This window comes from Octopus sinensis, linkage group LG4, assembly GCF_006345805.1.
Source record: "Octopus sinensis linkage group LG4, ASM634580v1, whole genome shotgun sequence".
NCBI lineage: Eukaryota > Metazoa > Mollusca > Cephalopoda > Octopoda > Octopodidae > Octopus > Octopus sinensis.
Window position 1 is genome coordinate 83,605,682 of NC_043000.1, and position 23,116 is coordinate 83,628,797.

Genomic DNA, 23,116 nt, shown 5'->3' on the forward strand with positions numbered 1-23,116 from the left:
GGGTTGTCCTGGTACTGTTTGGGTTGTAGTGTAGTCTGGTTCTGTCACTCTGATATAGTCTGTTTGAAAGGATCCAAGCCTGTTCAGTATGGTATGAAGGACAGGTTGTTGCCCATGCAGCATGTTTCCCCTACTCCCATCCTCCCCTACATCACTGATGAATCCAAAGGAATAGCACAGCCATTAGAGTTTGGCACCAGTATCATCACAGGAGTTGCCAGAACAAGGCTGTAGACAATGTCAAACTGCCTCAGGGACTCTGACTATTGATCCCCCCCCCTCAGGGTTTATACTCAGAGCCTTTCCCATGGTTAGGTATAGCTGCAGGGCAGTGGGCATTTGCAACTCTATTTTCTTTCCACTATGTAGATGCCCCCCCTCCACTCCAGGCTATCAAGCTCCACTTTCCCAACTGACTTGCTAATTAATCCATAGGTTGGGAACAGTAATGGCTAAGAGGTGGTTCCATACTCTTCAGAATCCTGGAACTACTGAACCAGGGCCCCACTACTTTATGTAGTTTAAAATCATACCCAGATATATGCTAGCTTACTGTCTAACTGGCAGTCTGCAAGAGACAATAGTTTGTCCTCAGATATACATCTCCACAAACATCTTTCCATCAACAGAGCAATATAACCATTTAATCAATAAGGTGATCATAAATCAGTAAGGTGATCATAAATCAATTAGGTGATCATAAAATCACTAAGGTGATCATAAAATAAATAAGGTGATTATAAAATAAATAAGGTGATCATAAAATCACTAAGGTGATCATAAAATAAATAAAGTGATCATAAAGTCAATAAGGTTTGTCATTTTTTTTGTTTGTTTTTGATTTTATTCTTGTGTCTTGTCTTTGTATTTTCTTTTCTAGCCACAACTCGAATTCTGAACCGGTTAAAAACACACAGCATTCCACTAGGCCCCCCTCCTATAACTGATCCATCACCACCTGTACCAGAAGTGACTGTTACTGCACTTGAAGAGAAGTCTACCCTTATGTATATTATAAATACAGATTTGAAAGTACTCTGCAACCATGCTAGGTAATAATATCAGTAAATTAATTCCTCAAATATTTTATTAATTGTATCGAGTGACATTTGTCAATATGACCTCCTTTAACTTTTTCTCAAAGGCATGCACACACACACACACACTCACGCACACATATGTACACAACACTATCTCACTATCTATATAAAAGCAGTTCTCTTGTATCTATAATTAGTAAGACATGAAGTGTGTTAGTCTTTCCTCTTTCTGTTATCAGTTTTTGAGATCAGATCAATATTTTATTAAACTAGTTATCATTCTAGTTTGCAATAAATGATGAAATATCCTCATGCTTCTGTCATCAAATGATGTACTCTGTGTACTCTTGTAGTTGAATGATATATTATTATCCTGACAGGAAAATGTAAAATCATTTGATGAATAATTTTTCACTTTGGATCTACCTATTAATGTATTATATTTTCCTTTCATTATTTTCAGAAATTTCTCCAGGCAGGTATCTAGACATATAACTATGGATTTAGAATACCTTGATCTGCTTCCTCAACTTTACAGCAATGAATGGAATCAGGTATATAGAACAACTGCTTTTAATAACTTATCTTTGTCGTTTTCTACTTATCATCATCATCATCTTCATCATTTAACATCCATTTTTCATGCTGTTAAGGCCAGGGACCGCACCAGACTCCATTGTCTGTTCTGGCATGGTTTCTATAGTTGAATGCCCTTCCTAATGCCAGTCATTCCACAGAGTATGCTGAGTGCTTTTTATGTGGCACCAGCACCAGTGCCTTTAACGTGGAACTGGCATGAGTGTTTTTTTTATGTGATGCCAGAACTGATATTAATCCTGCTATGGTGGACAGGTCTCCTTGAGTACTATAATGCGCCAGATATCTCAGTCCTTAGTCATCTCTTTCATATGGCTCTGTGTCTTGAGATTGACCTTCAATGTTTCATCCTATGTCTTCCAGGGTTTCCCTCTTCCACAAGTTCCATCCATTTTAAGTGATTGGCACTCCTTTATGTGACTGTTTACATCCATACACATCACTTAACCAAACAAGTGCAGCCTTCTCGCTTGCATACTGCAACTAGTTCTTCTTATGCTCGGCTTCTCTTACAATACACTAAACATGCTGTTGTACGCATTTTATGAAAATTTGATGGTTGTTTTAGCCATATGCCATTTACAGAGAATCTACTGGAAATACCTTATAGCACTATCATATCAAATATATTAGTATGTTACTCATTATGTGCTCTCTCTCTCTCTACCTACCTCCTCTCATACATATAAGAATGGTGTCAGATTCACTCCATCTGTATGTTGCCTTAAGGCAAGTGTCTTTCACTATTGCCTTAGGCCAACCAAAATCTTGTGAGTGAATTTGTTAGACAGAAACTGAAAGAAGCCTGTCATATGTATGTATATTTGAGCATGAATGTGTGTGTGTGTGTTTGCATTGTCCTCGTCTTCACATCACATTCTTGTTGTAAATGAGTATCATTAATTTCCAATATTCTGCAAATGGGCAAATACTACCTTATTTGGAAACAAGCAACAGTTGGTGACAGGAAGGCCGTTTGACCATAGGAAATCTGTCTTAATAAACTCTATCATGCGTTGGGCCTCATGGAAGCATCTGGCAGCCATACTGGCAGCACATAAAAAGTACCTATTGAGTGTTGAGCCTCACAGAGGCAATGTCTGATGCCAGTGTTGTGTAGCTTGTACCTGTGCAAGTGGTATGTAAAAAGCACCTTTTGAATGTTGGGCCTCACGGAGGCAATGACATATGACAGACTTTTTGCAATATGCCATGCTTGAGAAGAAGACCCATCAAGCCAAATGAAATCGCAATCATGGCAGATACTGTTGTCACGCAAATGGTATCTGTGCCAGTGGCATGTAAAAGCACCTGTTACACTCTTGGAGTGGTTGGCATTAAGAAGAGTATCCTGCTGTAGAAACCATGCCAAATCAGACTGGAGGGTGAAGTCCCTTAGCTTGCTAGTCCTGGTCAAACCATCCAACCTATGCCAGTATGGACAATAGACACTAAATGATGATGATGATGAGGAGGATGATGGTGATGGTAGTGTGTGTGTGTGTGTTTATAATGTACCTATTTAATGTTTATGTATATACAAATTGGCTGAAACTTCAAAGTTACAGCCAACAATATTCTTGTGTAAGAGTAAAAATTAATACTCTACAAAAGTATAGAGTAACCCATCACATTAATGTAAAATTATTGTTTTTATTATATCTGAATATCAAAACAAAACAAAACACACACACACACATTTATAATATGCCTGTTAAAGTGCTGGTGTTGTTGGTATTGGCATATTTGTTTTATTTAAGCATATTATTTTATTTAATGTTAAAAACATTTGGTCTGTTTCTGAACTAAAGCTGTTGTATAAATCAAATTCATTAACATTAAATCTTTCAATTGTTGATAGGTCCCAGTAACACTAGAATGCAGGAGTACTATCAACTTTACCCACAAGTGTTCTGGTTCAATCACAACATCTGTAAGAGTAAGTATTTAGATATAATTCAGTGTTGCATTGTGCATTTTGTATGCATGTTACTCTGCAGCACTTTCTCTTATGGTTGACATATTGTTTTTATCCTCTCATATTCTGCTCAACTTCTATCACTATTCAACATGATTTTCTTTTTTTCTCTCTCTTCACAGATTCACCGACCTCGATTATTGAGCCTCGTACTGACTGTAATAGTAATAGTAGTAGTAGTAGTTGTAGTAGTAGTTAAATAGTATTCCTTCAAATTGCATGAATCTTCTGCATAGGAGTATAATTAGTTGAAGCAAGCATTATATATGAATTTCAGAGGGAGAAGGCTACAATTTTTGAGGGGTTAAACAATTGATTATACTTGATTGATACTTTATTTTTTACCCCTGGAATATTGAAAGACAAAGTTTATTATGAGCTTAGGCAGGATTTGAACTCAGATTGTAAAGGTTGGCAACTAAATGCAGCAAGGTATTTTATCTGATGCTCTATTAGCTCTGATAGTAATTTCTCTTGTTATGTACTAGATGATAAAAAAATGTGGTGAGACATAGTGGTGAAACATATCACATTAAATTATCTGTGGAATGACACAAATTTTGTTCTTACACATCTGTTTTGGAGTGAAATGAACATATGGAGTTCTAACTCAAATGTTATATGTTGTGCACTTTAATAGGCATGCTACAGGGGTTGGACAAAATACCGGAAACACATAGCATCATAATTTTGAAATATCTATAAAACCACCAAAAGCTTGTTTATTTTTATGTTTTTTGATTTATTATTAGTGTTGCTTAATATGTTTTGCTAAAATTGCTGTTTCTTTTCAGATATTACCAGAAAAAGGTAATTAGAATTCATTAAAATGACAGATCTATCAGACTTTCAAAGAGGTCAAATTGTTGGTGTTAGCATAATGAAAACAGCTGAAATGTTAGGTGTATCAAGAAGTACTGTCTCAAAAGTAATGATAACCTTTGAGAAAGAGGGAAAAACCTCCTCATTGAAACAAAACTCCGGAAGAAAACCAAAACTTTCAGATAAGGACTGTTAGATTCTTACATGAATTGTTAGAAAGGATCACAAATGTACAGCTCCCCAAATTACTGCAGAGCTTAATGACCACCTTGAGAACCCAGTTTCCAGAAAAACTGTTCACTGGGAGCTGCACAAAGCTGGATTTCACAGGAGGGCTGCAATCAGAAAACCACTACTTTCAAAAACAAACATTGCAAAGCATTTAGAGTGGAGTAAAAACCTACAGAATTGGTCCCTAGAGCAGTGGAAGAATGTTATTTTCTTAGACGAGTCATCCTTTACCTTATTTCCGACCACTGACCGAGTATAAGTGTGGAGACTGCCAAAAGAAGGATTTGACTCAGACTGCATTCTTCCAACTGTTAAACATGGAGGAGGATCTGTGATGATCTGGGGGGCTATATCTTGGATATCTGCTGGCCCAGTGGTTTCCCTTCATGGCAGAATTAATAGTCAAGACTAAACATTTTATCTGATCAAATTCATCCTATGCTTGCGGAACTGTTTCTGGAGGGAAACGCAATCTTTCAGGATAATAATGCACCAATTCACGCAGCTAAAATTGTTACTGAATGGCATGAGGAACATTCTAGCAAATTTGAACATCTTATCTGGCCACCACAGTCCCCAGATCTCAATATTATTGAACATTTATGGTTCATTTTAGAAAAACAAGTAAGGAGTCAATATCCTCCACCATCATCACTACAAGAACTGGAGACTGCTTTAGCTGAAGAATGAACAAAAATTTCTTTGGAAGCAATTAAAACTTTGTATGAGTCCATACCTCGTAGAGTTCAAGCTATAATTACTGCTAAATTTGTTTGAAACTTTAAGACATTATTTTGTCCAACCCCTGTATATATATATATATATATATATATATATATATGTGTTGATCTATTAACCATAGCTACCTTCCTTGCTTTTATGTGTTTTGTATATAAAATATTAAAGACATGTATTAAATGTATTTTATACCTACAATACTGAAGACTTATTAATGAGTTGTAGGCATATGGTATTTCATTATGCAAGCATGATATGCTGCAAAAAGTCAATACCATGTACTACTGTGTTAGCAGTGCGCTTAAATCACATGTTAAGGTCATCTCTACAGATTTTCTAAAGAAATTATAGCCTGAATCAGTGCTTGCTATAATTTTTAAAGAAAATCTGTAGAGATGACTTTTGGCAGTAATACTGAAGACATGAAAATATGTTTGCATGTGACCAGATAAGTATAACATATTCCATGTTGAATTGATGAATGTATGATATAATTTCTGGTGGTAATTTGGTAAACAATCAAATGTCAACAATTTATTTTATTTTTATGTATTTACAATTTGTTTTTTGTTTACATATTGTCATGGTGTTTATATAATTCTCAATGTAAAATTCAGAGTAATATATCAAGAAACTTCAAACTCTCATAAAATATGTAAACTCAGCTTTGTGTATTAAATCCATTTTATTTTTAAGTAAACGCAAGCATTCACCAGTCTGTGTATATGCACACGCATGCGTGTGTGTTCATATGTTTATATCTTTAGCTGATATATTTGCAAAGTGACATCAGTGAAAGCTGGTGCACTTTCAGTGGAATCCTTTGTACCATTTAAGACACTTCCCTTGTCAATTTGATTCAGAAATGTAGGCAATTGGTATTTGGTTCATGGGAAACCTGTAGCTGATGTTACTATTGATCACCAATTGCAAAATAGAAAAAGAAATTATCTGAGAACTGTAAATTCCTAATACAGCTAAGTTTAGAATGGTTTAGAGTCCAAGAGTGACAAACTGTCAATATCTGAATTGACCACAGGAGAAAGAATCTACATTTATATCTCTCCTCTATCTCTTATCTTTTATCTTTTACTTGTTTCAGTCATTAGACTGCGGCCATGCTAGGACACAGCTTTGAAGAATTGACCCAGTAATATTTTTTTTTTTTGAGCCTGGTACTTATTCTATTGATCTCTTTTGCCAAACTCCTAAGTTACAAGAGTATAAACACACCAACACCAGCTGGCAAGTGGTGGTAGGGGACAAACACAAAGAGAGAGATACAGAGAGAGAGAGAGAGGGCTTTTTTCAGTTTCTGTCTACCAAATCCACTCGTAAGGCTTTGGTCAGTGTGAGACTATAGCAGAAGACACTTGACCCAGGTGCCATGCAGTGGGACTGAACCCAGAATGTAAATTTTTATATATTTCTTTTCTTTTAATTAAAACTGCAACTTCTTTATATGATAGATGTTAAAAATGTGATTGTTATTTATCATCTTTCTTCATTCTGCACATCTTATAGGTATGTGAAAAAACTCTAAACGCCGATATACAACAGAAACTTAATGATATAGAAGGCCAACAACAAGTTTTAGTACAAGAAGGTTTACTTCCTCCTCCTCAAAAAGTTTGTGTTGCTGCAGTTCATGTGGAAAACATTATCACGTAAGTTGATGACTTATGCAAAGAATGATATTTGAACCATAACAACCAAAATGGAAATATAAACACAATTTTGAAGTCTTAATGTTTTGGAGAGCATTTATAAATCAAAAGCAAAACATTTGAAAGAAAAACTTTTCCTGGTAAATTATAAACTTCATAAATAGTGATAAGTGCAGTAGGGTGTATCAACCTGGTTTATTACCTTGAGTGGTATTGCTGTTGAGTGTACTAATATCTTGGTTTCAATTCAGAATAATTTTCCTTCTTTTATATCTGTCAGAGACTTGAAATGAGTTCACATTATAATTATCAACAAGATTGCAGGACATTTATTTGGTCTGCTAGAAATAGAAACCAAGTCTTTCTCAAATCACATCTTTCTGTATAAAAGGGAAGGATGTATTGGATAATGTGATTTAAAACAAAACTGATGAAAATTAGGCATAATGTTAAACTATATGGTGTATTATAGGTACAAGCCACAAAAATAAAAGGGTGTCATCATGATGATAGTACTTAGAGGTTACTTGTTTTTGTAATGTTCCCTTTTCTGTACTTACATAAGTCAGATAAGTGTGTTGAAATAAAGCCATGGTTCAATAAAGAAATTTCTGGTAATGGTGGTAGTGGTGAGAGTAGTAGGTGGGCTGTCAGTAGAGGTAAGGAATCAGAACACTGTTAACCCTTTAGTAGTCAAGTTACTATGTCAGATGTTATGTTTCACATTGTTTTGAATTAATCATGTATTATCTCAAAATTTCAATGATATGATAATATATTTTTTCAATGACATTGTTGGAAAAACGTGAGAGGTCAGATTTGGCCACTTTGGACATAAAACAGGCAGAATATTTAGGTCAGATATAGCTGGTTTAAATGCTAAAGTGTTAAACTTCAAACACTTAATTAAAACCACATGCTCTAATAGTTAGGGGTTGCACTCATGATTGTTAGATCACGGGTTCAATTTGCAGACAGGGCAGTGTGTTGTGTTCTTGAGCAAAACACCTCATTTCACATTGCTTTTCAAGTGGGAGAGTGGCAGAATTGTTGGCACGTTGGCAGAAATGCTTTATGGTTCATCTTCTGGCTCTCTACATTCCGAGTTCGATCCCACCCACTTGGAGAAGCCAATAGGAAACCACTCCAGTGTTCACCCCAAGTCCAGTTAGGGTAACCAAAATCCCAGTAATCTACTTAAAGGTGGCAGGGAAACATACAGGCCCTCCCAGGTTATATAGAGAGTGCTGGAGATGATTCACATGCACAGGACCTGTCCAAGGGCTGACCACTACTAGACTAGACTTAATTGTTTCCACATTATGACTTAGAAGTTGTACCTGCTATTTGCTATATTATACTGCTATATTTAGATTCCTATAGTGTTATATAAATATATGGCTATTTTGTTATACTGCAGTGTATATATTCTTGTAGTGTTATACTGCTGTAAATATATTACTATATGATGTTATACATACTTCTGTATATTTATATTGTTATATATACTTCTGTATATTTATATTGTTATAGTGTTATGCCAGTATATTCATATTGCTACAGAGTTGCTCAACGTTATATTTTTTCTATTTTCAGTACACTGATTAAGTTGACCCGAGCACGGACAGATGTAGACAAGATTGAGCATCTACAAAGCATTGGTTGCGCCATCTTTTATTACCTTGCTAATATGGTTACTAATGAAACCAATTTTTACCCACCAACCCGACAGTTTTTTGCTTCTTGTCTTGATATTCTTGGGCAGGTAAGTCAGAATGAAATGGAATAATTGAGAGAAACTTTTCTTTTATTCTTTTATAAGTTTGCTGGTGCCATGTAAAATGCACCCAGCACACTCTGTAAAGCGATTGGCATTAGGAAGGGCATCCGACCATTGAAACCAAGCCACATCAGACTGGAACCTGGTGCAGCTCTCCTGCTTGCCAGCTGTGTTCAAGCTACCCAGCTCATGCCAGCATGGAAAATGGATGTTAGAGGATGATGTTTCAATCATTGGGCACTGTCTTCTAGGGTAGAGTCAATTATATTAATTCAAGGATACAGTTGATTATATCAGCCCTAAAACAAAAGGATAAAACAAAAGGATAAAGTCCTTCTTGAGTCATATAGATTTGGGGTTACTGGTTACCCAGTTGCCTTAGCATGTAAGTGACTGAGACCACAACATCCTCCTGAATGGGACGCCAATTTATCACAGAATTACTAATTTTTGCCAGCTGAGTGAACTAGAGCAACATGAAATAAAGTATTTTGCTCAAGAACACAACACATTGCATGGTCCATGAATCGAAATCACAATCTTACTGTCATGATTACAATACCCTAACCACTAAGCCATGCACTTCAATCGACAAAATGATAAGAATTTTATTTTGTCAACCTTGCAAAGAAGAGCTCTGATTCAGAATTTAAAAGGATATAAGCAATTACCAGAAGATATTCAGTCTAAAGTTCTACCAATTCTGTTAGCCACTGTTACCTATCGATCATAATCCCTTATATTTTAATAATCAATTTTGCTACCATAATCATTGCTATAGAGTTAAAGTTGAAACACAGACATAGTAGCATGCTTGGCTAACTATCTTTCAGTATTCAGTATTGTTTCTTTACATTCTGAGTTCAATCCCAGTTGTAGCTGATTCTGTAGATCTAAGTCACCAACTTTACAAAATTGCTGTTTTTTGGCTAAAGTGAAAAATTTTTAGAATTGACATCATCGTCATCATCTCACATATTTCTTTGCTTTTCATCTTTCATATTTCTTTCTTTCCTTTCTTCCTTCCCACCTCTCCCTCCATCATCTTCTATCCAAGAGAATCACTTTGAAATAGGACCAGGAGAATCACATAGATATGGAATCAGAAGAATGACTTGGATATGTGGGCTCAGTGAAGAAAGACAAGGCAGAGTGGCTTTGATCTCTTAACATTGCTATATACAGTCATTCAATTTGGCAGCTCTGTTGGGATTATTCTTGCCTCAGATAACCCTAAACAAGAGTAAAATGTCAGGATATATCTCCTGTACTCATTATTAAAAATAATATTAGTCATCAAATAATATTGGTAATTTATTACACGAAATATTTGGCTTTACTTTCACCTTAACTCTTCCAATCATTGAACATACTCAACTAGTTCTCACCAAGCACAATTTTACTGTGAGGAATTTTGAGATATATTTATATATTTTCCTCCTTTTTGGAGTAGGTTGGATTGTTTTTATGAATTTGGATATTGAAGCATGTGCTGGTGGCATTTAAGAAGCACCCATTACACTCTTGGCATTGGTTGGTGTTAGGAAGGACATCCTACCATAGAAACCATGCCAAGTCAGACTGGAACCTGATGCAGCTCTCCAGCTTACTTGTTCCAGTCAAACCGTCAAACCCATGCCAGTTTGGAAAGCAGACATTAAATGAATGAGGATGAATGCTCTGTTTCAATGGTACACATTGAAATGCAAAGGGTTTTTGTGTTGGTTAGTTAAATACAAACAAAATAACTATCTATTTAAGCAAATAATACAGTATTAGAAGCTAGATTTATACTCCTTAATAGCCACAATTGCTGCACATTATTTGTCGTGAGAGATTTTCTCTCTAAGTTTTTGTCTTCAAACAGTAACTGTTTTTGCTAAAATTTTTTATTAATTAAATATTTTACTTTTTGTGAAGTTGTGTGTTGAAGTAGAGTTATATTTGTGGATGATCATATTTTGCCAATTAAACACACACACTCTATATATTTGGTCTTCACTTCAGCTTTATTATTATTATTTTAGTTTCTTTGTTAAAGTTCTTTCATCACACATCCTATGACCTCTTCTGCAATTCTCTATCCCACATGTCTCCTCTTGTTCTGCTTATTCCATTTTGTCTATTTTACTGTTTCAGTATTATTTACATTGATTTAATACAGAATTATTCTTAATGTTTTAATGTCTTGTTCCCTTGCAGGAATTTGTTCAGAAAATGCCTGACCAAAGCCCTGTTCTGTTGAATTTTGTGCTTGACCATCCTGACCTTGCAGGTTTAATGTCTCCTCACTTCTTACCCAATCTGAATCCAGGCTGCTTTTTGGCTATGTATGAAAAACTGATTGTCCTTCGTTCATGTCAAATAGATATGGCTTTCATGCTGCTATCAAAGGTAAGTCTTTAGAATTACACTTTAAAATGGCAGTTCGAGCATTTATAGATTTCTTTCTGAGTAAACATTCAAGTTTTACCCTTAGACCAGTGGTTCTCAACCAGGGTCCATATGGCCCTTCAGGGTTCATATGGCCCTTGGGGATCCATATTGGCCTTGGGAGTCCATATAGCCCTTGAGGGTCTATATAAGATTTTATTATTAAAACTTATCTGCAATTAATTGAATACGCTTCTACGATACACAAAATATTTTAATTTTTTTAATACAATTTCTAATTTTATTTAATTATTGAAATACAGTAGGACTTTTTTATATACATCAAATGGTTATGAGAACCCACTTGAGTAAAATAGGAATCAAAGGGGTCCATAGGCCAAAAATGGTTGAGAACCACTGCCTTTGACAATCATTCAGAGGTAGAATGGTTTCAACTAAAATTAATTAATTGATTTTTTAAAATTCATTATGCTACAAATATTTTACATATTATCGTTAACTATTTAATCTATTATTCTTTTACTAATTACTGCTTTATCTAAACTTACCAGAGATATCTAACTAACGAACTTAAAAATTGTGAACCAGTAAGTTAGTTTGTATATTGTTGGTCAGCCTACCGAAAATAGCAACCAAATCTCCCTCAAGTCACATCTTGCCAATTTAATAAAAGGAAAGATAGGCTGAATAACGTTATTCTAGATAAAAATTGTCTCAAAAACAAAAGCTAAACATATTTCATATTGAGTTCACTTCCTTGACAATGAATGATTGCCAGCATATTTTTTAGTTCTTAAGCTCCTTCTTATGAACTAAATGCTTTTCTTCTAGATGGCATCTATCTTATCATTTTAAATTATTCTAAGGTGGTGACCATGTTGGGCAAAAATGCTTTGCAGCCTTCTTCCAGCTCTTTACATCCCAAGTTCAAATTTCACCAAGGTCGACTCTGCCTTTCATTCCTTCAGGGTCGATAAAATAAACACCAGTTTAGCACTGGGGTTGATTACATCAACCGCTCCCCAAAGATTTCAGGCCTTGTGCCTGTAAGTAGAAAGGATTATTTTAATTTGCCTACTTGGTGAATAATTTCCTCTAAAATGTCAATACATTTCCTCAGTTTAGGTTTAGGTAATTATTGCTTAGATCATGATTCATTGAAGAGGTTTAATTTGACTAAAACGTCAATAGTTATCATATTTACTAAATATCATATTCCTTCTCCCCACTGGATATCTTCATTCAATCTTTAATTTGAACATTAGAGTTGTTTCCCTTGCGATAGTATTCCATTTAGCTAATTTTTTTTCCCCTCTTCAAAACATTCTTTACCTCTTTACATTATATTAGCCCCTTCCCTCACTTAACTATATGCTGTCCATTTGTTCATCCTCCCCAGCCCAGTCATTAATATATTACAGTTTTATATCAATTTTTCCTACATGGCTGAAGTAATATTTTTTATTAATTAACAAATCCTGCTCTTACTACATTAGTTATTAGGAAGGAGAAGATTTTCCTTCTCATTACTAACCATGAAGTAGGAATAAAGTTTGAGTTTCTCAATTAGCCATTGTGTCCCTTGTTTAGAGTCAAGAACATTATAACAAGCAAGAGATCTGAATTTATTCCCTTGTATGTTGTAGAGGAATATTGGGGCTAAAATTACAATTAATTATAAGACTGGGAATGATTAAGTGAACCTCAGTTTGAGAAATATACAAGGGAGTGCTGAAAGCTTCTGACTTTAAGGGTATTGTAAAAGATCTCATTGGAGGCCCAACCTTCCGAGATCTTTTACAGGGCTTAGAAAAACTGAAGGACTGCTGCAATATGTGTGTGAATCTGAGAGGGGAATATGTTGACTAAAACCATAATTAACTGATCCTCCTGTATTTCCTTTTACCCAAAGCTAGGAACTTTTCAGCACTCCCTCATATTGATGTCCCATATGTTAAGGTATAAATATTATGTAGAACTCTGCCTTAATTTCAGTTGCTGATGCCATGCTCATTCATACATTTTAGCGTTTCGCACAGGAATTTCTTCATTGTGAGGCAAAATATATTTAGCATTAATTTATCTGTAATTCTTTTTATATTTTCCATCAGTCCTTTTAGATTATATTTTCTATGATTTGTGTCTGTTGTTTCTTTCTTAGTTCGATGTGTGTATTTGGTTAGAGAAACTCAACCTCCCACATCCCGAAGTTGTAAAACTTATCGACGTATTATCAACAGCTTTTATCAGCTGTGGAGCAGAACCAATGTCAAGGGAACTGATCCTTTTTGAGGTGAGTGTTACAAAACTAACGTTATTTTCATTCCTTTCATTGTTGAAACTAAACTCTATAACTAAGTACTTTCATTGAGAATACTTCAGTATTTCAACAGGGATGTCGTGAGCTTTTGAAAAAACAAGAGGCATTATCTCTGGCTTGCTAAGGCTGATACCGAGATTCAATTCTCAGTTTGTAATGATGTCATTTCACTTCACTTATGGAACTTATGTTCAGATATGAACATCACAACATCCTAGATATACACATTTAAATTTATAGAGCTCATTTCCTTCATTAAAAGTAGCTATTATTTAAACAAAGTAGGTAGAGTTCTTTTACATCTTATAAATTACATTTTTTGAATTTGTTTTTCTTGTCTTAAATCATATCTGACTTACTAATTTGATAATGCATGTTTATCTCTCATTATTAATAATTTGGTTAGAGCAGCAAATTAGTAGAATCATTAGGGCATTGGATAAAATGCAATTTATCTCTAATGAATTGATCTAATAACGCATATTAATCTCTTATTATTAATGATTTAATTGTACAGGGCAGTCTGTTGACAGTCATAAGAGTGTCAAATAGAATACCTTGTGATATCTATTCTGACTCTCAGTGTTTTGTGTTCAAATCTTGCCATGGTCAACTTTGCCTGTCATAAGTAAAGGGTAGAATTGTTAGGGCATTGAACAAAGTACCATGTGGTATCTGTTTGAGGTACCTTTAATTATTAGAGATACCTTGTAATTATAAGAGTATCAAGTGAGGTGTCTTGTGGTACCTGTTAGCTCTACCTTGTAAACATGGTTTCTTGCTTGTGCCTGTTCATTAGCTTGCTTTATGTGTTTATTGATGGCTGTTACTTTTCTTTCTTGTCTCTGGTTAGTCTTTGTGATAGAGCTATGATTTCTGCTCCAATCACTGGAGTGATACTGGACTGCTGCTGCTTGTATGATTGTTGAATCTGACTTGTCAGTGTGTCATTGTGACAATCATCAACAGAATATCCATCTGTGAACCCAAATCCTGTGGAGATTGCATTCTTCCATGCATCAATTGTTGCAATCACCAGTAGAACTCTTTTCAATAGACCCAGAATGGTTCATTGATTTCCTGTGGAATTTGAGAGAAGACCATGTCCACAGTTAAGACAGTGTCAATTCAATTGTCTGTATAGCTGGTACAAAATTTTCCTAGTGAAGAGCGGAATGTTAAAGTTAGTCACAGTGTAAAGGAAGGAACATTTTCCTTAAAATGTAACCCATTGTTTCCCTGACAACTTTTTTTAAGGAATATGCCATTGTTCTCTGTTACCAAGCAATCTAGAATAGTGCAAAAGTGGTAGTATTGCATTATTAGGCAGAGAAGTACAAGTGCATTGCCAAATGACTTTCTTTCTAGTATAACATTAAGGAGCTTAGAAAAGGATAAAATATAAACTTACAGAGCCATCATACAGCGTTATATTTGAAAAAATAGCTATCCACCCTCTGGAAATTTGATGAAACAAAAGTTGATATAATCCTGTTTGTGTTAGGTTTTCTGATCTTCAGCAGGTTCTAATACCAAGGACCAAGTAAAAGATGTCCCACTGTTTATTAAGGAATTCTTCTGGCCAATTTTGTAGGAAGTATATAATTATTTGAACTAACTTTAATGCATAAGTCAAAGTCTTAGTTTTCTATTATAATTCCATTAATGCATTAAATATATTATAGAAATCAACTCCAGTAATTGACTGATACTTTATTAACTGAAGAAGAATGAAACTGATTCAGTGGGATTTGAAAGCCTATAACTAAATACTTCAGGACATTTTGTCCAATGCCCTAACGATCCTGCTAATCAAACAGAAGGACAGTTGAGCATGGAATTACATTTTGTAAAAGCAAGCAACTTTTAATAAGCTGAGAAAAAGACATCCTGCTTAATTTTCAGTCCATTTTCTCAGTTTAAATCAATGCTAATATTGTACTAAAATACAATTGTTAAAAAAGAAATTATATTTCAGGAACATGTCTACTTTTCACTCACTTCTTATTGAATATATTATATTTCTCTGTTTGCAGCTGTTCTGTACACACTTACACAAAGTACTGAATTCTTGTTTCCACTACTACCTTTCTCAAATACTTTCCATGCTTCTGAAAGGTCAGTCTTTGCTGTTTTCACCCTTTTCCTCTAATCTGTTATTACTAATATCTTTTCCTGTTTCTGTTTACCTTTCTAAAAACTGAGTGTACAAGAGATTATTAGGGTCAATGCTTGACTTTAATTTCTATAAACTCTAAGCCAATGCAAGGTGAATCTTCTCCAGGTAGTCTATCACAAACTTTTTTCCTTGGACGTTCCATACAGTTTAAGTAACCTTAGATAAATATTGTAAAGTGCCTTACTAGGGAATATAATGATAACATACCCATACTTGCATAATATGGGGTGATAGTTTAATGTATCATTGACTTGGCTTATTTATGTATTCAGTGTAGAGTATTCAGCAATATATATGTATCTGTGTGTGTGTTGGCAAAAAAGTATTCAATCCAATGGATGATAAGCATCATTTAATAAATACAGAAGTTATATGTGAGCTACTTCCAGTTTTGTGCTTGGATATTACAGTAATTAGACAGGCTTGTATGTTGTAGTGTACGTTATTCAGCAAATTACATTAACCATCAGAAATATAAATTATATAACAGTGTTTTCTTACAAAATTATTATAATATATTATTAATGAATCCATATGCTCAATCCTGAACTCTTCTTCACTTTTTTGCCTATGCTACTACTACTTATTGTGTGCGTTTTATGTAAACTGCCACAGTAAGTTTGGAATATTATTAAATTCAGTGTTCACTTTCTATATTTCATTTCTAGTTAACATACATTAAGTATTTTTCTATTTTCTTTCCTCTTTATCTATGGGAAAACACAAATTGGGATTGAAACATCACCATTTCTTTCTTCAACAATTCCCTACAAATCATGGGGCCTTTCCTTATCTTTGCAGAGATATAGAAAACACAGCTCCTCTTGATTAAGAAGCTAGTCTGTTGCATGTTACATTTCTAGAGAACCTGCTCCTATTCCTGACTGTCGTATATTAAGGCATAGCAAAATATTTTTAAAAAACCCTATCAATAACAGTTTTGATCTTGTGATCAATTCTAATGGCTTATTTAGTTGGTCAGTTCACTTGTACATACCTCAGATACCAGTAATTAGATCCATAGCTAGGTTTAAAGCGGAGGCTTATATTTAATTCAACATCCAGAAACACTATCATATCTGGAGAAACATATCTAGGGACAGGTGGGTCCCTAGATATTGTGATTACATTTGCCAAAGCAAAGTTTGAATTTATTTGTAATTTGTGATTTGTTTGATAAAACTTTAGTTACAGTGTTAAATATATAATTGGTTCCATTAAGGGAGAACAGAGAGTGGATTATATTCATGTTTCAGAATTTTGTTTTTGGTATGAGTTTCAGTGCTAATATTTTTGGACATATACATACAAACAGATGCACACTAATACTTGCATAAATATATGTATTAAACATACACTCGTATAAATATATCTATTTATATTATACACACAGACACACATATGCATGTGTTAATATATGTATCTATATTATACTCAAACACATACATAAATATATGTATTTATATTATACACAAACATATAAACATATTTATCTATATTACATACACACACTTATATATACACATACATGCAAATCTTGTAATCTCTTCTCATGTCTTTTATTATAGTTTCATCAAAAGGTCGACTACATGTGAAATGTTGGCAAATATTCAGTGAGACTGCTTTCCCATATGTTACTGAATGTGCAACACCTGGAAGTTTTGATGAAGATTATCAACTACAGCAGTTATCAAACATTTCTGCCCCTTCAGCATCACAACTGTCTAGCCACCAGGTCAGTTTTTAATCCATTGTAGCAATATCAATTTTATATAATTACTTCTTTGGGTACAGACAGGACTGTGTGGTTATTGCATTTGCTCAGTTGTATATGGCATCTAGATCTTGTTGGCATTTGTAGATATAATCATTTGTCTTGATCTGTAGCAGCATTTTAGTGTTGTTTAGCATAACTGCTCAGTCTGGTTGAATGTATACTTTTAACCCTGTCTGACAATAAGAACAAAACAGGCCTCATAAAAGTACCATGTTGCACTCTGCTTATTTCTACAGACTTGCTGATAGGGATCTGTTGGCCATTACAATTTAACTTTGGTTTTGCATAAAACAGATGCCAACTATTATTCAATGTTTAACATGATATTCTGTAGTTAACCTTGTCAAAGATTTTGGTACAATCCAAGTATGCACAAGTAACCCTTAATCCAGATGTAGACTTCAGAATTTGCCCAGAAGAAGCTTTTTTGGATATTGTTAAAATGTTTCTGTTGGTTTGAGTTGTTTCTCTTTCTGTTTATGATTCTCTTCACAACACTTAAAAGTTGGGATATAAATGACTCTGGTCTTCAATTACTTGTCTCTAATCTACTGCTTGTAAAGGTTAATGTAGCCTAAAAGCCAGTTTTTTCAGGTTGTCCAGAAAGATGATGTTATCACAAGTGTCAGCTGCTCAGTACTTTTTGTAGATTCTCCAAAGTAGTTACAATAAAAATCTATTTTCATCACAATCAAAGCATTACTTTTATTTTATAGGTTTTAATTTATTATTATCATAAATTTTCATTATGTCTTTTTCCAGCTCGCACAAATTCTTGAGATGATGTCATCATTCTTTATGGAACAACGACTACTCAATAAAGAAAGCTGTACATTTGGTCTCTATTCCAAATGGCATAAATATGTGCCATATATTGCTTCCATCAGTGCTGGTTTTCTAAAAATTCTAGCAGCTCAATATCATGAAAATCTTTCAGAAGAATCACCTGCTCAGGGTAAGTTAATATTGGTGGTGGTAAATTTGGTTAAAAATTTATGTTCGAATGAAATATGACTCATGAATTAAAATATGGAATTTTTCAATCTTAGTGTGGAATGTTTATTGGGTACCCTTCTGCTTATCTTAAAATTTTTCATCAAGTATTAGTCATGGCCACTGCTGGTAACATATAAAAGGCACCCATGCTGATGACATATAAAAGGCACAAGTGCACCCAGTACACTCTGTAGAGTAGTTGGCATTAGGAAGGGTATCCAGCCCTAGAAACCAGGCCAAAACAGACTGGAGCTTGGTACAGCTCTCTGGCTTACCAGTTCCAGTCAAACATCTAACCCATGCAGCATTGAAAGCAGATACTAAATGATGATGCTGCATATTAAGTTCTATCAGTTTCTTTTTAGCCTAAACCTACTGATTAGTAACATTTACTAGTTAATTCAACTCTCAATGATGCTTAAAAGTAAAGATAACCTCCATTTCTTTATCTGGTAAACTCTTAATAAGATTTACAGTGTAAAAATGTGCTGTATACTGGCAGTGGTTGGGGTAAGACCAAGGAAGAGATGGGGGTAGAATTGGTGTGATGAGATCTGGAGATGTTTGGCATAATAGCAGACTACAGTATGCCAAACCAGTTCAGTTCAGGAACCGCAATATACCAAACCAGTTCAAATGATGATAACAAGACTATATTTTTAGTGAGCAATCTAAAACAAAGATTTAATTAATTTTGTAAATTTAGGTGTCAAGCAGATTTAGAAACCAGGAAGCAAGCTGACTAAGGTATATGTCAGATCTGATTCCCTACCTATTTTTTATCATTTTCATAAGGTTGTTAAAATAGATATCACTAAAAATTAGTTAACTATATCATAATTTTTACCAAAAAATATTCTATTTAGTATTCAGATTGCTCGATCAAATGTATTGCTTATTTATTCACATTGTTTTCAATTAATCATGCATTATCTTATGGCGTTGAGGTTTCAATGATGTGATTGTCTACTTTAGAATGACATTGTAGGGTAGGTGTGAGAGGCTGGATCTGGCTGGTTTGAACATAAAACAGGTAGAATAATTGGGCCAGATATGGCTGGTTTGAATTCTAAAGGGTTAAAAAGCAAAACAAAACACATTTAAAATATTGATCTCTTAGTTCCAATGTAAATAACATAGGAAATGAGATTAACTTAAACTCATTAGTGTCATAGTCAAATTGAATAGGCTATTACTAGGAATTGAAACTGTTTCACATTCTTGCTGGGAACTTTACTTTATCGTTTTATGTATTGATTTGTATTGATGTTGTATTGATTTTCTTTTGTGTTCATAATTTATATATTATATTTTTTTTTAGTGATTGATTATTTATGGAATATGATAGTAAATGTGTTCAGTCCTTGGGTGAGGCCATTGAAAGGACCAGCGCAGACTCAATTACTGATCCCTTGGACAGCTGGTGACCATGAGGCTGCTACCATAATGGTTCAAAACTTCTGTGATGCAATCCGATATATCCACACATTTTATAAATGTAAGTTTTTGTTGTATTTGATTTAGAATGGAAAGTAAAGTAATTGATTTACCTAGCTATGATTTTTAGCATTGTTTTGTGCCACAAATTAACTTTTGTAATTAGACATATTTAAATTAAATCGTAATTAAAAAATGATATTCTGCTTTTTTTTTGTTTTGGTTTTTGTTTACAATAATCTCAAAGTTTATGATTTTGTTATATCTAGAATGTTCTCTACGTTTGATTACAATGATTTAAAATCATCCAACTGCTCCTATATAGGAATGGATGATTAAAACATTATCAAAAAAATGTAAGTTCTAACATTGACAAACTTACTTTTCTTTTGATTCTGTCAGTCTCACAGGTTTTTAAAATCTAGACTATTACCATGATGACTAATAGGCTTGAACTTTAATTTTCAATGAAGATTTTTTTACTGTAGAGACAGGCTTTTCTGAAATATCTGTGGATCTTTTAATGCCAATATGGAACATGGACATTAAATGATATGAAAGATGATGATGATGATATAATATCAGTGATTAATGTTGTCTCGATGCATCAATGGATGTGACTGTGCTGAGGTTTACCCTTCTTTGGTAGTGGAATTATAGTTTGAAATTTCTCCTTATTACATATAATACTGCCTTCAAATACTTTCATGTGGCTTCTGAATGGTTGTTTGTAAGATTTTTTTTTTTTATATTTGGATTGCTTTATTGACTTGTATTGTATCAGAACCAGAATGATTAGGAGAGGTCTTCAGTTGCATTTTGAGTTCTTTATGAAGAAGGTGTCTGTTGTTGTCACGTTAGGTTTCCAGTTAATTCAGAATACTATGAAACATCTTTTGGTTGTATTTCATTTATCAGAAACCTTCCTGCCAGGGTACCTTTACACTTGATTTACTTTTGAATGCTTCACTAAAAGACTCTTAATTACTGTTGTGTTTTCTTTCTTTACAGCTTTATTATCACCTGTAGCTTACTCACAAACCCAAGACATACTTGGACGGCTGTGGATCTTCTATACCTCTATATTAGCATCGAGAAAGATACCAGTTTATTGTGTTACGTTATTGAATGTTGAATTGGCCTTGTTGCCATGGGATCAACTTACAATTGATTTGCAGGTTGCAGAAACAATGTCAACTGTAAGTAAAACCCTTGTTTAAGAATCTGATTTATTGTTTAGAAACAGAGTTTTAATTTAAATCTTAGCATGTATCATCATCATCATCATCATCATCATCGTTTAACGTCCGTTTTCCGCGCTAGCACGGGTTGGACGGTTCGACCGGGGTCTGGGAAGCCAGGGGCCGCTCCAGGCTCCAGTCTGATCTGGCAGAGTTTTTACGGCTGGATGCCCTTCCTAACGCCAACCACTCCGCGAGTGGAGTGGGTGCTTTTTACGTGCCACCTGCACAGGGGCCGAGGGGTCCGGCATTGGTCACGATCGGTTCGAGCTTTTAACGTGCCAGCGGCACGGGAGCCAGCCAAGGCGGAGCTGGCAACGTTCAGATGGTCTTACCGGCACAGAGGCCAGTCGGGGCAGCACTGGCATCGGCCACGTTCGGATAGTACTTTTTATGTGCCACCGGCACAGGCATCATAACTCCTATTTCCATTGATATTTATTTCGACGTTCATGTTCATGTACTTGACTCAACAGATCTCCTCAGGCACAGCAGGACTATCTGGGATCCGGGGTACTTTGAATGGGCAGGGGCTATGTGGAACTGATGCAGGAAGCAGCCCGGGTCTTTGCAGTCACAGCATATCTCCAGAGATCTCGGTCCTTCGCCATTGCCTCAGTGAGGCCCAATGCTCTGAGGTCATGCTTGACTACCTCATCCCATGTCTTCCTGGGTCTACCTCTCCCCCTGATACCTTCAACCGTTTGGGAGTGGCACTTCTTCACACATCTCTCTTCATCCATCCGCAGCACATGACCATACCATCGCAAGCGTCGCTCTTGCACACCACATCTGATGCTTCTTATATCCAGCATTTCTCTCAGGATGCTTACACTCTGTCGTGCGTGCACACTGACACTACACATCCAGCGGATCATGCTAGCTTCATTTCTTTCAAGTCTACGCATGTCCTCTGCAGTCACAGCCCATGTTTCATTACCGTGAAGCATGGCAGTTCGCACACATGCATCATACAATCTACCTTTTGGTCTGACGGAGAGACCCTTTGCCGCCAGTAGGGGTAGGAGCTTTCTGAACTTTGCCCAGGCTATTCGTATTCTAGTGGTGATACTCTCTGTGCATCCACCTCCACTACTAACTTGGTCACCCAGGTAGCGGAAACTATCAACTACTTCTAGTTTCTCTCCCTGGAGTGTGATGGAATCTGTTTTCTGAGTGTCTGTTGTGTCTATTGCCCCTGTGCATCTGCCGCACATGAAAGCTATCTTATCTGTTAATTTCCCTTTAATGTTGCTGCACCTCTTATGCGTCCATAGCTTACATTGGGTGCATCTTATGGAGTTTCTACCTGTACCTTTCCTACAGATTGAGCAGGGCCACCTACCCGAGGGGGTGTGTGCTGAGTATGCCTTGCTGCTTACTATTACTTTGGTTTTTGCTACATTTACTCTAACTATAAATATCTCTTGTTTTACTATTTTCATTTTAATGATAAAATTAATCATATAGAATAGGAATAACTATTTGATGCTAATTAGCTTTATAGAGCTAGAGAGGAATAACAGAAATGTTAAAGGAATTTGTCTCATGCATTCTCTAATTCTACTGCAAGGAGTTTGTTTGTATAAAGTCTAAAAGAACAGTGTTTCCTGCATGCAAGTTGCATAACTATTTAGAACAACCTTGTGTTGGCAGACTAGTCAACTGCAGTTTTTATCTGGATATGTTCACTTCCATGATAAATATATTGAGAAAATATCACAAATTATTATTAACATATTTTTGGTAGTAGCCCCTCTCTGCTCATAGAAATCTCCTCATCCCCTAGCATGAAGCTGACACCCCACCACTACTAAGGTTTGTAGTCCTGAGAGCTACATGACAATCTCAGTAGTGCAGGTAGCACAAAAAAAGCACCCAGTCCATGCTGTAAAGTGGCTGGTATTAGGAAGAGCATC

The 23,116-nt window shown here is 35.2% G+C and overlaps 1 protein-coding gene across 1 annotated transcript in view; it reads left to right on the forward strand.

Moving 5' to 3' along the window:
- Positions 1 to 23,116, forward strand: part of LOC115210270 (ectopic P granules protein 5 homolog) — a 117,210-nt gene that overhangs the window by 80,371 nt on the left and 13,723 nt on the right. Inside the window, exons 28-39 of the mRNA XM_029778761.2 lie at positions 881 to 1,052; positions 1,504 to 1,594; positions 3,499 to 3,576; positions 6,931 to 7,073; positions 8,670 to 8,838; positions 11,056 to 11,247; positions 13,409 to 13,540; positions 15,604 to 15,685; positions 17,315 to 17,481; positions 18,286 to 18,478; positions 19,841 to 20,017; positions 20,968 to 21,155. Of these exons, the coding sequence (XP_029634621.1) occupies positions 881 to 1,052; positions 1,504 to 1,594; positions 3,499 to 3,576; positions 6,931 to 7,073; positions 8,670 to 8,838; positions 11,056 to 11,247; positions 13,409 to 13,540; positions 15,604 to 15,685; positions 17,315 to 17,481; positions 18,286 to 18,478; positions 19,841 to 20,017; positions 20,968 to 21,155 (1,784 nt within the window). The remainder of the gene's footprint in view (positions 1 to 880; positions 1,053 to 1,503; positions 1,595 to 3,498; positions 3,577 to 6,930; positions 7,074 to 8,669; positions 8,839 to 11,055; positions 11,248 to 13,408; positions 13,541 to 15,603; positions 15,686 to 17,314; positions 17,482 to 18,285; positions 18,479 to 19,840; positions 20,018 to 20,967; positions 21,156 to 23,116) is intronic.